The following is a 14378-nucleotide window of genomic DNA, read 5'->3' on the forward strand; positions in this document are numbered from 1 at the left end:
CTGACTGCTCAGGATGAGTGTGGCCCCAAACCAAAACCAAAACAACCTCCATTGGACACTTCGGACATGCCCAATGTTCTCTGTAGCTGGAGCCCAGCCAAAAGGCTAGGGGGTCTGCAGGGTTTGGGCATAAGGTCCACAAGTAAGGGGACCAGGTGGGCCCCATCTCGAATTTGCAAGCCAGAGAGTGGAGGGACAACTAGGGTGCTGTCAGTCCAGGCACTGCCAGAGAAGTCCAAGAGGAAACCAGGTCCAGAGCAGAGACTCAAGCTGGGGAGGAAAGGTTAGGGCAAGAGTTTGGGGGACTCTCTTGGTAAGCTCCGAAGACCATACGGGATGTAGGAGATTGAAGCCAATTGGGCTGTGTGCAAGCCCAGTGTCCTCCCTATTCACAGTAAATACTATGTCTCCGCCCCAGTTTGGGGCAAGTCTGCAGCAGGAAACTGGGGGTGTGCACAGGCCGAGGCTGGCCTGGATCATGAAGTGAAGGTCAGATGGGTCTGGACAGGTGCCCTGCAGGTGGGCCTGAGATGAGGAGACGGGGCTCGAGGGCGCCTTCTGATGGCAGCACCAGAGAAGGCACTGAAGTGGCCTAGCAGGAGGGAAGTTGGCCTTGGGAGGACCTGGAGCACAAAGCAGGGAGCACAGAGACAGTCCAGGCCAGCCTCGGGGTGGAATGAGGGCGCTCTGAAGGTGACTCAGGCTATGACTAAGGACGGAGCTGGTGCAGCCCCAGGCAGGCCTGGCCGGGGTGGGGAGGCGGGCCCCTGTGCAGAGATGACAGGCAGTAACTCCCTGGCGTGAAAGGGCACGGTTGTGGGCATCAATGGGGAGCAAATGTGGCTCCCTTGGGAGGGGTGTCCAGGGAAGGGGGGGCGAGGCAGAGGTATGCAGGCTCTGGGAGGTGACGACCTGCTAAAGGGACATTTTAATTTTTGTTTTATTTTGGGGCCACACCCAGCTGTGCTTATGACTCATTTCAGGCGGGATTTAGGAGACCATATGATACACCAGGGATCCAACCCGGGTAGGCCTTGTGCAAGGCCTGCGCCCGGCCTGCCTTCCTACGGCTCCAGCCCCAGTAGTGTCCTTGAAGGTGAGAATCTTCTGGAATCTGGTGAATAACGACCCAACTATACCCTCAGCTTCCAGAAGCTGAGACCCAAGACAGCGGGGCTGGGGTCCTTCCAGGCCCCTCCATGTACCCACCTGCGCCCAGACACCAGGCCCCAACATGACCTCCCCATTGGGAAACTGCAGCTGGACAGGGCTGCAGGCGGCGGAAGGGGCTGGGCCCCCACATCCTATTTTCCAGGCAGAACAATTCAGAGGGTGTGGGGAAGGAAGAACTGCAGGAAGGAGGGGGGGGCAGGGCGGAATCTTCTAGACAATCCTGGAAGCGGTTGCTGGTGACTATGCCTTGTTGCAGCGGGGTCCTAGGAGGCTCCTCACAGCCCCTCATATCTGCAGTCCAGGGGATGCGGTCCTAACCCAGGGCTTCCACAGAGGGGCTCCCCAACCCCATTTTACCACTCTGCTTCTTCTGTAGCTGACACCCTCCCTTGTGGTTAGGGGTTCCTTTTAAAACCTTCTGCTGCACACCCACAATGCCCATGGCACTCATCCCAATTGGGAGTGGCAGCCTGGGGTGCTTCTAGCAGGCCGGTTCAGGAGAGAGGCTCAAGGATGGGGTGCAAGGAGTGACCCCATAGGGGCCTCTGCCAATGGGACCCACCCCAGATTGGCCCAAGAGATTCCTGCCCTCTGTACCCCACTGCTGCCCAGTCCCCAGAGAGGAACCAGGGCCACCCACCCAATTGCCTTCATGGATGGCCAAACCCAGTCCAATCTTGCACGACCTGCTCCCCAGAGCTCCCCTCCTCCTGCCTGCTCCAGGACCTTTGTGCCAGCTGCAGCTCCTGAGCCCTGGACTTTAAACAGTCAGTCCCTGCTCAGAGCCACTCTCACGTCTGAGGGGGCACCACTGGGGTACTCCCCGCCACATGTGAAGGCCTGGTCCCGGGGATGCAGAAAACAGGAACTCGGAGCAGGAAGCACCCACCCTAGCCAGGAGATTCAATCATCTGGGCTCCCTGCCCTGCCTGTGGGTGTGTGAGTGGAGGTGCTAGGCATTCCTGGCTCCCTCAGTGCTGGGGGGTCCCCTCAGAGGGAGAGCCACCCAGGCTCAAACAAACCTGGCTACCAGCTACTGCAAGAACTGCCCCATGATTGACTCTGAGGGACAAACAGACAGACATCCAGGACAGGGCCGGAATCAGAGGCAGGGGCTTCCGGCCACAGGTCCCCTGCACTGGCTTGGGGTGCAGGGGTATTGGGCAAAGGCTCCTGACAGTGTCAGTGGGGGTGTAAAGAGGCCCAGACCCCTGACTCATACCCTCCCTTATCACGGAATCAGACAGCAGGGAAGGGGTGTCTGAAGAAAATTGGAGTGTGACCAGTCCGAGTGATGGCAGCACAACAAAGCAAGAAGCGACCAGCAGGTCAGAGTGCCAAGCCCTAGCAGGAGACTGGGCACAGCAGCTGGGTGTGAGCCCGCAGACATGCATGCAGTCGGGAAGGACCTGCTCAGGGACCGGGTGGGAGGTGACAGTGAACACAGCAGGGGGTGGGGTAGCCCTGGCTCCAACGCCCAGGTAGGAGAAGGGGAAGGAAGACTGGGGCGGACGACACAGCACAACCGGGAAGGCGCTGACGAGGCTTCCGTCCCTGGCACCCCAGAGGGGCCCCTGAGCACCGCCAGGCGGGATCCCTGAGTGTATAGCAGTGCTTCTCATGCATGCCCCCCAGGAAGAAGAAAACATTTTTCGCGCCTCCCCACGTGACTGTAAATAGTATCTTTATTTTAAAAAAAAACTTTAACCTGCAAAACAAAAATATATAAAATAATTTGAGCTGATTTTTTTGTTTGTTTTTTGGGTCACACCCAGCAGCACTCAGGGGTTACTCCTGGCTCTATGCTCAGAAATCGCTCCTGGCAGGCTCTGGGAACTATATGGGATGCCAGGATTCAAACCACTGTCCTTCTGCATGCAAGGCAAACACCCTACCGCCATGCTATCTTTCCGACCCTTGAGCTGATTTCTTAATCAGAGGTGATGTCTAGATTAATGGCTACAATGAGACATAAACATGGGGCTTAGCTTGTTATGACAGTGTTTGCCGAGGTCAAACGTGCCCCTCTTTACAGAGCCTCGTGGACCCCCCCCCCCGGGGGGTTCGCCCCACTATTTGAGAAGCACTAGTGTAGAACCAGGAGTCAGCCCTGAGCACTGATAGGTGTGGTCCAAAGATCACCTGGTTGTGTTGAAGGGCTGACTCCTGGCAGGGTTGGGAAGATTCTAGGGCCTCGATGGCATGAGTGCCAGCTGTGGCACGCAAAGGCCTTGCAGCTGGCATGCAGGAAGGTCCGCAATTAAGATATGCGGCGTGGTGGGAGGCAAGTGTGCCGGTGTCTGCTTTGCAGCTCACCTGGCTACAGGGCCGGACTGGCCATTGGGAGGACCGGGCATTGTGCGGCAGTTTGGGCACTCGGGCTCAAAATGGTTAGCCATCACTGTCCTAGGGGGTGCAGGGACTGAACCCAGGTCGTTGGTGTGTGAGGCAAGCGCCCTGCCCACTGTTCTATCTCCAACCCAAGGGCAGACTCTAGTGCACAACAGCGGGACAGGGAAGGCCACACGTGGACCAAAGCAGAGATGTGCTGAGAACTGAATGGGGGGCGAGGCACCTGTGAGACCGAGTGAGCTGATGTGGCACTCTGAGATGTACCCCCAGGTGACACAATGGAGGAAAGGCTGGGGGGGGGGTGAAGGATCAGAGGATGATGAAGGGGGCACAGAGACATGAACGATAAATGATGGGTTGGTGGGTGGATAGTGGGTAGATGGGTAGAAGGATTAATTAAAATGGTTAGGATAGAACCAAAAACAAGGAACCAGCAAATTGTCAACTGGCTGTAAGGTCCAGATGGAGCTAATTCTTCCAGCAGGTTATTCAGCAGAGCCGACCTTCTCCTGGACCACGTTCGGTGGAAGCCAGGAGCTACTTCAGCTTCAGTTCTCAGGCAGGGGTCACTTCTGTGTTTTATTTATTTTTTTGTTTCGTTTGGGGGTCAGACCCAGCAGTGCTCAGGGGTTACTCCTAGCACTACACTCAGGGATCACTCATTCCTGGTGGGCTTGGGGGACCAAATAGGATGCCAGAGATCAAACCTGGGTCAGCTGAGTGCAAGGCCAGCAGTGAGATTGCTCTGGCCCGGAAGCCCTTTCTCTGTAAACTGAGGGGCCTTGGGCTCTGAGGAGCCTCGCCCTCCCTGCCCTGCCTGGCTCTGAGGACCTGAGCTTAGGGAAGAGCCTCTAGAATACCTGCTCTCCTCCCTCTGATATCACCATGTCCCATCCTCCCCACCCCCAGGCAAGCAGCACTAGGCTTGTCCTCCGAGCCCAGCAGAGCAGAGTCCTGTCCAGGGTTTGTCCTCATGACCTTGCCCTGCCACTCCATCTCCCTTAAGAACACCCCTCCATTCACCTCCAGGGGTGTCCTGTCTCCCTTAAGGTCCCTCCCCTCACTATAGGGTCCTTTCTCCTTGTACCAGCCCAGTGAACAGTTTTGTGATTGTCTAATGATAAACCCAGGAGGGCTGCCTGAAGGTGGCAGAGTGTTTCTGCAGCCCTGTGCTCCATCAAGATCTTGGTGTCCACCATGGCCAAGGCCTGGCCTACAACAGCCTGTCTGGGCTCTTTGCTGAGAGGGAAACTAAGGCTGGAAATGGGGTGTCTGGCATTGACCTGGCAAGCCTAAGGTAAGGGTTGTGGGGGCAAAGATAAGCCCGGGCCCCCAACCTCCCCCTTCCACAGTTGCTGCAGAACTGAGCACCCCACACCTAAACTTGCCAGTGCTGGGGCCAAGTCTCACATCCCCAGGTCTGCACTGTCCCCCCACTTCTGAGGTCACACAGGTTGGGCCCTATCCTATGAGCTCTGGGGCTGGTACTGCACAAACCCCATCACCCACCCGCACAGCCCCCCCCCCCCCTGCTTTGGTCACGCGCTTTCCCGGCTGCCAGCGGCTCCGTGACCCACTTAGCTGAGGTCTCAGGTATATTTTTACTCTTGGATGCACTGGATTCTCGAACCCCGTGGGCCAAAGACCCTCCTCTGCATGATTCATGGGCTGGGGGGGGGCAGGGGGTACTGGGTGATATCAGGAGTCTGGTAACAAGTCGTGTGTTCCCCCCCCACGGGCCTCCAGCAGCCCACCTCTGCCCCAACTGCTGACACCCCATAATAGATACACAAAGTGGGGTTCTGAGCTTGCTGAGCAGCCACGCAGGGTGGGGGCTCACTTCAAGGTCTGAGACTCAGACCAGCACCTCTGAAGGGTGCCATGGAGAAAGTGGGCATCAGGGTCCCAGCAGAGACCCCGCCTCAGGTTCCTAGCTGAGATTCCTTCTGGGTGGCCAGATCCTGAGACAAGCCGGTCAAGGGTCATCCCTGTGTGAGATGCTCCTTTGGGGTGCTTTCCCTGGGGAACAACCCAGTCTCACGCAGTCCCTAAGAGGAGACTTGAGTGAAGACACCCCAGGCCCTCCCCTCCTGCCCCATCACACCCTGTGCTCCTCTTGCCTGTGGATACAGGCATGGCCCAGGACTTTTGCATACGCTTCTCCTATGCCTGAAACCAGGACTGTCCCCTGGTGGCAAAGGGGTGACAGGGTTCACAGGCTGGGGTTCCTAAGAGCCTCCGCATTTCCGGAAGGCGACTCCTAGCATGCATGCCCTTTGGCCAACTACTCATTCCTAGGACTTTCTGCTAGAAACCTTCACGGTGAGCAAAATCAGAGTTCAAGGGTCTTAGGATCGAGGAGGTCAAAGTTTCCAAAGGCCAGCAAGTCCTACCAGGAACTGCTGGGAGTGGTGGGGCTCAAAATTCCTGGTCCAGGGGCCAGAGAGATAGCATAGAGGTAGGGCATTTGCCTTTCATGTAGGAGATCATCGGTTTGAATCCCAGTGTCCCCTATGGTCCCCCATGCCTGCCAGGAGCAATTTCTGAGCCTGGAGCCAGGAATAACCCCTGAACACTGCCGGGTGTGACCCAAAAACCACACACACAAAAAAAAAATCCTGGTCTGGGCCCCAAACCTGACCCACGGCTCGTTTTTACAAATAAAATTTTATTAGCACAAGACCACGTTCACTTGTTGGCAGACCACCATGGCAGCTGGGGTGCGACACCAGCAGCTTGAAGGGCAGGTGGCAAACACCGTGTCACCTACAAAGCCATTCACAGGGATTACCAGGAATCCGTGCCTTTCCCATGCACCCCTTTTCCTGATTGAGCAGTTCCCAGCACACAGCAAGTGCTCCACAAAGAGCAGATGAGCAATTTTGGTGGGTGGCCAGGAGGAAGCGGCAGGAAGAGACGGCAGCAGGCGATGGCTCCAGGCCACATGATGGAGGCCCAGGGCACAGGTCTGACTCACTCCATCAAATGGAAAAGGCACAAGTGAGCCTCACCATTCCTGCAAAGCCACCGTGACCCACACAGCCTGGCTGTAGGACAGCGTGTTCCAGGGCAGCAGGACCTGGCCCTGTCTTGGCCAGTCTTGGGGATATGAACGGAGAAAGGAGTCACCAGGCCAGTCCCTGGTGTGCGGGAAGACAGGACCTCAATTGTGCCTCAGGGCCCTCATCAGTGCTCCCTCACCTGTGCTCCCTCACCCACCTTAGCACTGCTGGTGGCCTGTGATCTCAACAGAGCCCAGGAGGATCTGACTCCATGTGCACACTGACAGCCTGAAGCTGGCTAGGGACAGGTCAAGGGAAAGAGTAGCCTCATGCCACAGAGGCAGTGACCTTGGTCATTAGGAGCCAGGAAAAGGTTGAGGGCTGGAGCCCAGAGGCTCTGTACAGGGCCCCTGAGCACCCTGAGGTGGCCCCAAACATGTGACGGTTTGCACAGGAGTTTCCAGCAGGTGGATGAGGGCCATGACCCCAGGACAGATACAGACACACACCTATGCGCGTGCGCACAGACATGCACACGTGTGTTCCCTGAAGGGAAGTCCCTCTGCCATGCAAGGGTGGGCTCTGTCCCCACATTTCCCGAACAACCCTGGAATCTAGGCCGCTGAGAACTAGAGTCCCAAAAACCCCCGACTGGTCTCAGACCCTCCAGAGATGGGAAGTGGGGTAACCTATTAGGAAACTGAGCTCTGCTGGACCTGGAGCAAGAGCACAGTGGGGAGGACATGGGGCCATTTGCTTTGCACAAGAGACTCCATTCCCACCATACCATACCATACCATACCCCAAACCCCACCAGGAGGGACCCTTGACCACAGAGTCAGGAGTCAGTGCTGAGTACTGCCAGGCGTGGTCCAAAATCCAAAAAAGAAAGAAAAAAACTGAGCTTAGCTGTGCAGGACCATGTGGTGGGCAAGGCAAGGGGCAGGGTGACCATGTGGGCGTGGTTATGTGGGGCATGATTATGAGGTGACTGTGGTATGGGGTAGCCGCAGCAGGACTTGGGAAACTGGGAGCTGCCTCCCCCAATAGCGCCCCAGGAAGCTGGGGAGCACCCTCGGGGGCCATCGGGGTGCGGCCACAGGATTCACATAGGGTCCATCTGAGGCCCGAGTTGCAGGGAACACCATATCCTGCTAGGAGTGACCCCAGAGCACAGGGTCTTGTGTGACCCCTGAACACTGAGTCAGGAGCAGCTCCAGAGCACAGGACCAGAGTGCAACTCACGCCTGACGATGAAACCAGGGAAGGCAGCACTCACACAGGGGCTTGGGGTTCAGGGTGGTGTGAGGTGTGGCACCACCTACTTGTGGCAGCCCCAACCTAGACCAGAGAATCATGAAGCGCCAACAGTCTGTGAGTGCACAGATCAGTCCCATGCAGCTGCGGGGGTGGCTAGCTATTGGGGAGCCACACATCCCCACATCCCAGCCAGGCCCTGAACCAGCTGCATTACAAGTACAACCCCAGACGGGCCCCTGTGACAGGGACCATGTGCACAACTAAAGGGATTCTACCAGGGCGCCAGCCGCCCCTTCTTTTCCCAGCCACTTTCTCCTCCATGTGGGCACCTCAGCCAGGGAATCTCCCAGAAGCGGTCCCCCCACATATCCTCACCCACCCCCATCTCTATGTTCCACCTAAGGCTGGGTAGTGTCCCCTGTGTTAGAAACTCTGACTTGGGCCAGAGAGATAGCATGGAGGTAAAGCGTTTGCCTTGCATGCACAAGGTTGGTGGTTCAGGGGCCGGAGAGATAGCATGGAGGTAAGGTGTTTGCCTTTCATGCGGAAGGATCGTGGTTCGAATCCCGGCATCCCCTGTGCCTGCCGGGGCGATTTCTGAGCATAGATCCAGGAGTGGCCCGAGTGCTGCCAGGTATGACCCAAAAACAAGCAAAAAACAAAACAAAAAAAACAAAACAAGGTTGGCGGTTCAAATTCTGGCATCCCATATGGTCCCCCGAGTCTGCCAGGAGCGATTTCTGAGTGTGGAGCCAGGAGTGACCCCTGAGCGCTGCCAGGTGTGACCCCCCCCCCAAAAAAAAACTCTGACTCACTCATGAGTAAACTGAGGCACAGGGAGGGGCTGCTGAGACTCACCTCATCTCTCCTCTGCCTCCACACCCCATCTCAAGCCGTGTAAAAAGGCTCCCAGGCCTCAGCCATCCCCAGAAACTCGAGCGCCACGCAGGGTTCCTCACTGGTCACACTGATGCCCCTAATTCCGTCCAAGGCAGCCAGCAGGTGCACAACCCACTCCATCCTTCTCTGCCTATCCACATTCTTTCAATACCCCCCACCGCTCCAGACCTTTAGTTTCCTCCCCTGGTCCTCTCCTACTTCCTTCCGTGTCAGGCCTCCCTCAGGACCTTTGCACATGCACTCTGCCCAGCAGGCCACACCCATGTCCCAATTCCACCTCCATCTCTGTCTTAGGGGATATTTTTGTCACCACATGTCATCAATGTCCTGCTCTGTGCCAGATCTCTCTCTCTCTCTCTCTCTCTCTCTCTCTCTCTCTCTCTCTCTCTCTCTCTCGCACACACACACGAGCGCACATACACCATGACAGAGACTGGGCCCCACCCAGCTCCCCAGGTCCTGCTGCATCACTTCCTCAAAGGCCTGGTTCTCCCAGGCAGCAGGGAAGCTTATGTTTCCCACTGACCCTCCCCAAAATCCTATCAGGCTTCCAAGTTTCTGCCTTACTGACCCAGGACCCGAATTGTTCCAGAAACCCCATGGTGCAGCTGGTCCCACACTCATCCCCATGTCCAGCTGTGGGGGGACTCCCAGGACAGAGCACAAGGAAAGAGGTGAGGCTTATGGGGTCCCAGGGACCAAAGGGTCCTCCCCACTGTGGTCAATGAGCACTGCATGTCCCTAAGCCTCAACCACCCGGGGTTGCAGAGGGTGACATGGCCCAGCAAGGGGCCACTTGTTTGCTGTTGGAGGCCCATGCCTTGGGCACCCCAGACACTGCCTCAGGCTTGTTCACCCAGCAGAGACCCAAAGATCTCAGATCTGTCTCCAACTATAGCCCAGCACGCCTCTATCCAGCCTCCCCCACCCCCAGCACAGTTACTACCTCACTGCCCACATTCCCCCTGCCTGCCCGACTAGTGATCTTGCAGTCCAGCCCCAGAGCCTTTGCAGGATGCCCCTCCCTTGGCCTCCCTCAGACCACCTCCTTTCACTTCCCTCTGCAGCTCTGGCTCCTGGGGTGAGCAAACTTCTCCCTCAGGAATTTTTCTCCCCCACTGAAGCCCCGAGACAGTTGGCACAGCCAACAAAGCTCAGAGGCAGAACCAGGGCAGAGGCCCCCCCCCAATCCGAAAGCACCCAAGTGGCTCAGGGGTCCTGAACACCTGCCTCTTGCCTCCCCAGGAGTGAGGACTAGCCAGCAGATACTTCTCAGGGGCCAACCCATGTGGGGACAACCTGGAGGAAAGGGAACCTGCAGTCTGTGCTCATAGTACCAGAGAGGGAGAGTTCTACCACCTCAGAGGTTACCAGGGTCAGGGTCCCAGGGCACCAGCCCTATCCTAGGCAGTGCTGCCATCCCCAGGGGAGGTCCCCAAGAGGGCTGAGGACGTCAGAGCTGGGAGCAGAATCCCATCACATGGTTAAGTGCTAGGTGACAGGGAGGGGTAGGCAGGATGGAGAAGGGTACAGCACTGCAGAAGGGCCTCAAGGAGAAGGGCATAGGGACCGGCAGGAAGCGCCAGCAGTAGAGCATGACTTGTGCAAAGGTCCTGGGACAGAGAGGGAAGCCCAAACTGGAGGGAAGAGGACAATGGAGGGCCCAAGCAAGTGGGAAGTTCTAAGTGGGGGGACGAAGAAGTCAGGAGGTGAGAGGCCCAGATTAGAGGGCTGGTAGGACATGGAAGGAGGACCTGGGCAGATTGGAGACTCTAAATAGAAGGGGGATGGACAAGGTAGGAGAGACTGACAAGAGAAAGGCCCTGATGGGAGTGAGAGACTTAAGAGGGACAGGCCAAGAAGATGAGAGGTGGGGCCAGAGAGATAGCATGGAGGTAAGGTGTTTGCCTTGCATGCAGAAGGACGGTGGTTTGAATCCCAGCATCCCATATGGTCCCCCAAGCCTACCAGGAGCGATTTCTGAGCCTAGAGCCAGGAGTGACCCCAGAGCGCTGTCGGGTATGACACAAAAACCAAAAACCAAAAACCAAAAAAAAAAAAAAATAAAGATGAGAGGCACTGATTGGAGGGGGGAGGATAGAGAGGATGGGGCCAAACAGATGGGGGGCACTGATTGGAGGGGGAGGGCCTAGAGGGCAGGGCCAGGAAGATTCGGATGTCCAGATAAGGGAGGGGCAGGCCAAGGCTGGCTGTGGGTGGAGAGAGGGCCTGGAGCCAGCTTTTAGCGGAACCTTCTGGGCCAGGCTGCAGGGAGGTCTGAAGCCTGAAGCCTGAGAGAAGGCTGGACCAGGTGGTGGCTGAGGAGTGAAGTGGGCGGACAACCATTCTGAAGAAGCAAAGAAGCGGAGACATCCCTTGGCCCCAGATCAGTTGGAGGAGGGGCTGCTCCGGGGTGGGAAAGGACAGGTGCAGGAGGGAAGGTTTGGGCAAGTTGAGCCACCTCTAGTAGCTCCTACCCTGCCTGTGTCCACGGGGCACCCCAGATCTCCAGCCCCTAATCGGTACAACCTAGGCGCCCAAAGCTGAAGTCCAAGAATCTTTCTATGGGGCCACACACCTGGTGGATCTTAGGTTATTCCAAGCTGGTGGCCCGGGGGAGGGGGTCACTACTGGAGGTTCTGGGGAGCATACAGTGCTGGTGACACCCACATGAGGAGCCTACACTCGGCCCTGCCACTCACACCTCTCCAGTCTCCAGGGTCTTATATGACTAGGTTGGGGGGCAGAACTGTGTCAGCACCCAAATCCCAGGCTCCCAGGAGCCCAGTGCCAGCCCCTGTCCCAGGCCCCTGCTGCCAGACCCTGACAGCCACATCCCCTTGTCTCTGGGCTCCTGAGGGCTTTTCTAGAAAACTCCAGCAGCCAAAAGCACTTCTGCCCCACCCCCAATCTAGCTGAAGAAACCCCAGTCACAACTCACATTCCAGATACCCAGACAGACCTCACAGGGGGCCCAGGGGGGAGCAGAGGGAGGAATGCACACCTGACCAGGGGGCAGGGGACAGGACAGGGCGGGGACATGAGCTTCGTTACCCTCCACCAGCACAGAGCCAGATGGGGAAACTGAGGCCTGAAAGGTCACAATCACCAACGCATACTCAGGTCTGTAAAAGGAATGATGGGAGTCGCCGTCTGCGGACATCAGGCAGATTCCAGACTATTCCAGACACACTCAGACAAGACGCAAATTAGGGCGGAGAAGGCAGCTGCGGGCGGGGTGCAGGCTTGGTTACACCACCTCTCCAAGCATAAGGGGTCCCCAAGCACTATCGGGAAAATAAGAAAAAAGAAAAAGGGAACAACCAACCATCAGTACCAGGAGTGAGGGCAAAAGCTCGGGGCCCTGGAGCAATATATCACGGATCACTGGTGGGTCACAACCCAGGGCTGGGGGGACAGGCTGATGGCCTGGAGTTGGAGGGGGGGAATTCGACACCCTACACTGGCCAGGAGGGTCCCTCAACAAGTCATTGCAAGGGGAGGCAGTGCAGAGGCTGAGAACCCAAAAGGGAGGGCTGGGCTAGTAGCAGCAAGAAAAGTGGGGACAATCGCTTCAATGATGGTAGCTCCTAAGAAAGTGGGGTGAGGCCCTGGTCTCCTGGTCTGGCCTGTGCCTAGGGGACACATATCCACCAGGGCTGTCGTGGCCACTAACCAGGCAGATCAATGGGGTGAAAGCGTCCAAAGCCAGGGACAAGAACCCCTCGACCTCATCCACAGTGGGCACAAGGGAGGTGTTAAGGTGCGGGTCTGTGGCCAGACCCAGTTGCTTCCTCCAGATGGCAGCAGGAGAAGGAAGCGGCTGGGGTGGGGGGTGGGGGGCCGCGTCTTCCCAATCCTCCCTCTCCCCTCGCAGGTCCCTGAATCCGGACAGCTCAGCAGCTCCCCGCCTGCCTGCCTGCCTGCCTGCCAGGCCTGCCAAGCCAGGAAGGCTTCTGGGGAGCCCAGGGGGAGCGGGGAACGTGAGGCTGGATGATGCCCGTGTGGGTGTCTGCTTCTGCGCCAGGAAGGATACTGGAGGGGGGGAGGAGAAGCATGGACTTGGGGAGCCACCGGAAGCATCCTGCTCGTGACCATGGCAGGCCCGGCCTGGGGGTCAGCAGGGCTGCACGCCACCCCACACCTGATGGTCTCAAGAGCTTGCAAGGGGGTCCCCCAAGAACTCCACCCACCTCACAGCATTCACCCGGGAGGGAGAGTGAGTGCGCGCTGCCTTGGCCCTCCCCTGTCCAGCTGTCAATGGGGAAACCGAAGCCTGGGTAGCAGATCAGACAGATCCAGGTCGGGGGCGGGTGGGGGAACCCCACATCCTAGACACCCCAAAACCCCTGCCTGTCCCCCGCCGGCTTTTCCAAATAAGTAGGGGAAGGAAGGGTGAGGCCAGGAGCTTAGAGTCACCAGCTTGGAGCAGAGGACAATCGGGGTGCAATAAGCAGAGCAAGGCGCACCCCCAATCCAGCAGCCCCCTGATACCCGGGGCCTGCTGCACCCGCAGCCACTGACAGAAGCCCGGCCTTGGAGCAGGGGCATCCGACGGGAACGATCCGGGGGTCCCCAGCCAAGCGCCCCTCCAGGCCCGGGTGGGCCCACTGCACCCCGAGGCCTGGTGATGGAGGAGGCCGCCGGCGGGTCCATTCCGGGGATGCTACAGGGACCGTTACCTGCCGCCGCCGCCGCCCCGCTATCCGCCGCCCAGGCCGCCTGCGACGAGGTCACGGCGCCCGCGTCGGCGCTCTCCGCCTCGTCCGACACCTCCAGCTCCATGGCCGCGCGCGCGCGGAGGAACAGCCGGACCCGGCGGGGAGGACGCGGGGACTCCGGGGCCCCGCGCGGCCGCCCCGGCTGAACAACAACCCACCGGCGGCCGGAGGGCGGAAGGCGGGTCGAGGGCGGGTCGGAGGGCGGACCTAGAGGGCGTTGCGTCATCACGCACCGCGAGCTCCGCCAATCAGGATTCGCGGACTGCCTCGAGGGGGCGTGTCCCGGCGGGGCCAAGGTGGTGTTGACGTCACCGCGCACCGCCAATCACCGGGCTGGAGGGCGTGAACGGGGCGGAAATGTGAGGGCTCTGGCGTCACGGGCGCTTCTGCGTCGGCCAATCGGAAGCCGGGAGGAGGCGGGGCCTGGAAGGAAGTCGCTTCCCCACTCGCAAGTTCTTTGAGCGCCCCCCCCCTAGCGTCCAAACGAAGAATGATCGCTCTTGGAAAGCGGCTCTCCCAATGGGAGGCAAGTGGACCCTGGGGAAAGGAGGCCAGGAACCCCATCACGAGGCGTGATTGGTCACTTCAAAAGACTACATTTTAAAACTATATTAAAAAATTAAATAAGATAGCATGGAGGTAAAGCGTTTGCCTTGCATGCAGAAGGTCGGTGGTTCGAATCCCGGCATCCCATATGGTCTGCTAGGAGCGATTTCTGAGCGTAGAGCCAGGAATAACCCTTGAGAGCTGCCGGTGTGATCCAAAAAAAAAAAAAAAAAAGTTACTGTATTTGCCGGCGTATAAGACGACCCCTAATTTTGCAGTTAAAACATAGGTTTAGGCCTATATTCGCTGTATCAGACAGAACGTTCCTGTGCTGCAACTGTATGTACCACAGTGAGCCAATCACAACAAGCAAAGGTTCAAAGGTCATACTGTAATAGACTTCCCCTCTGACTCTGGCCAATCT

At 58.0% G+C, this 14378-nt stretch overlaps 1 protein-coding gene across 3 annotated transcripts in view; it reads right to left on the reverse strand.

Moving 5' to 3' along the window:
* Window positions 1-13553, reverse strand: part of PIP5K1C (phosphatidylinositol-4-phosphate 5-kinase type 1 gamma) — a 40048-nt gene extending 26495 nt beyond the window's left edge. For all 3 annotated transcript variants that reach the window (XM_049788601.1, XM_049788600.1, XM_049788599.1), the window contains exon 1: window positions 13370-13553. In XM_049788601.1, the coding sequence (XP_049644558.1) occupies window positions 13370-13472 (103 nt within the window). In that variant the 5' untranslated portion in view covers window positions 13473-13553. The remainder of the gene's footprint in view (window positions 1-13369) is intronic.
* Window positions 13554-14378: the final 825 nt, after the last annotated feature.

Source organism: Suncus etruscus, chromosome 15, assembly GCF_024139225.1.
Source record: "Suncus etruscus isolate mSunEtr1 chromosome 15, mSunEtr1.pri.cur, whole genome shotgun sequence".
NCBI lineage: Eukaryota > Metazoa > Chordata > Mammalia > Eulipotyphla > Soricidae > Suncus > Suncus etruscus.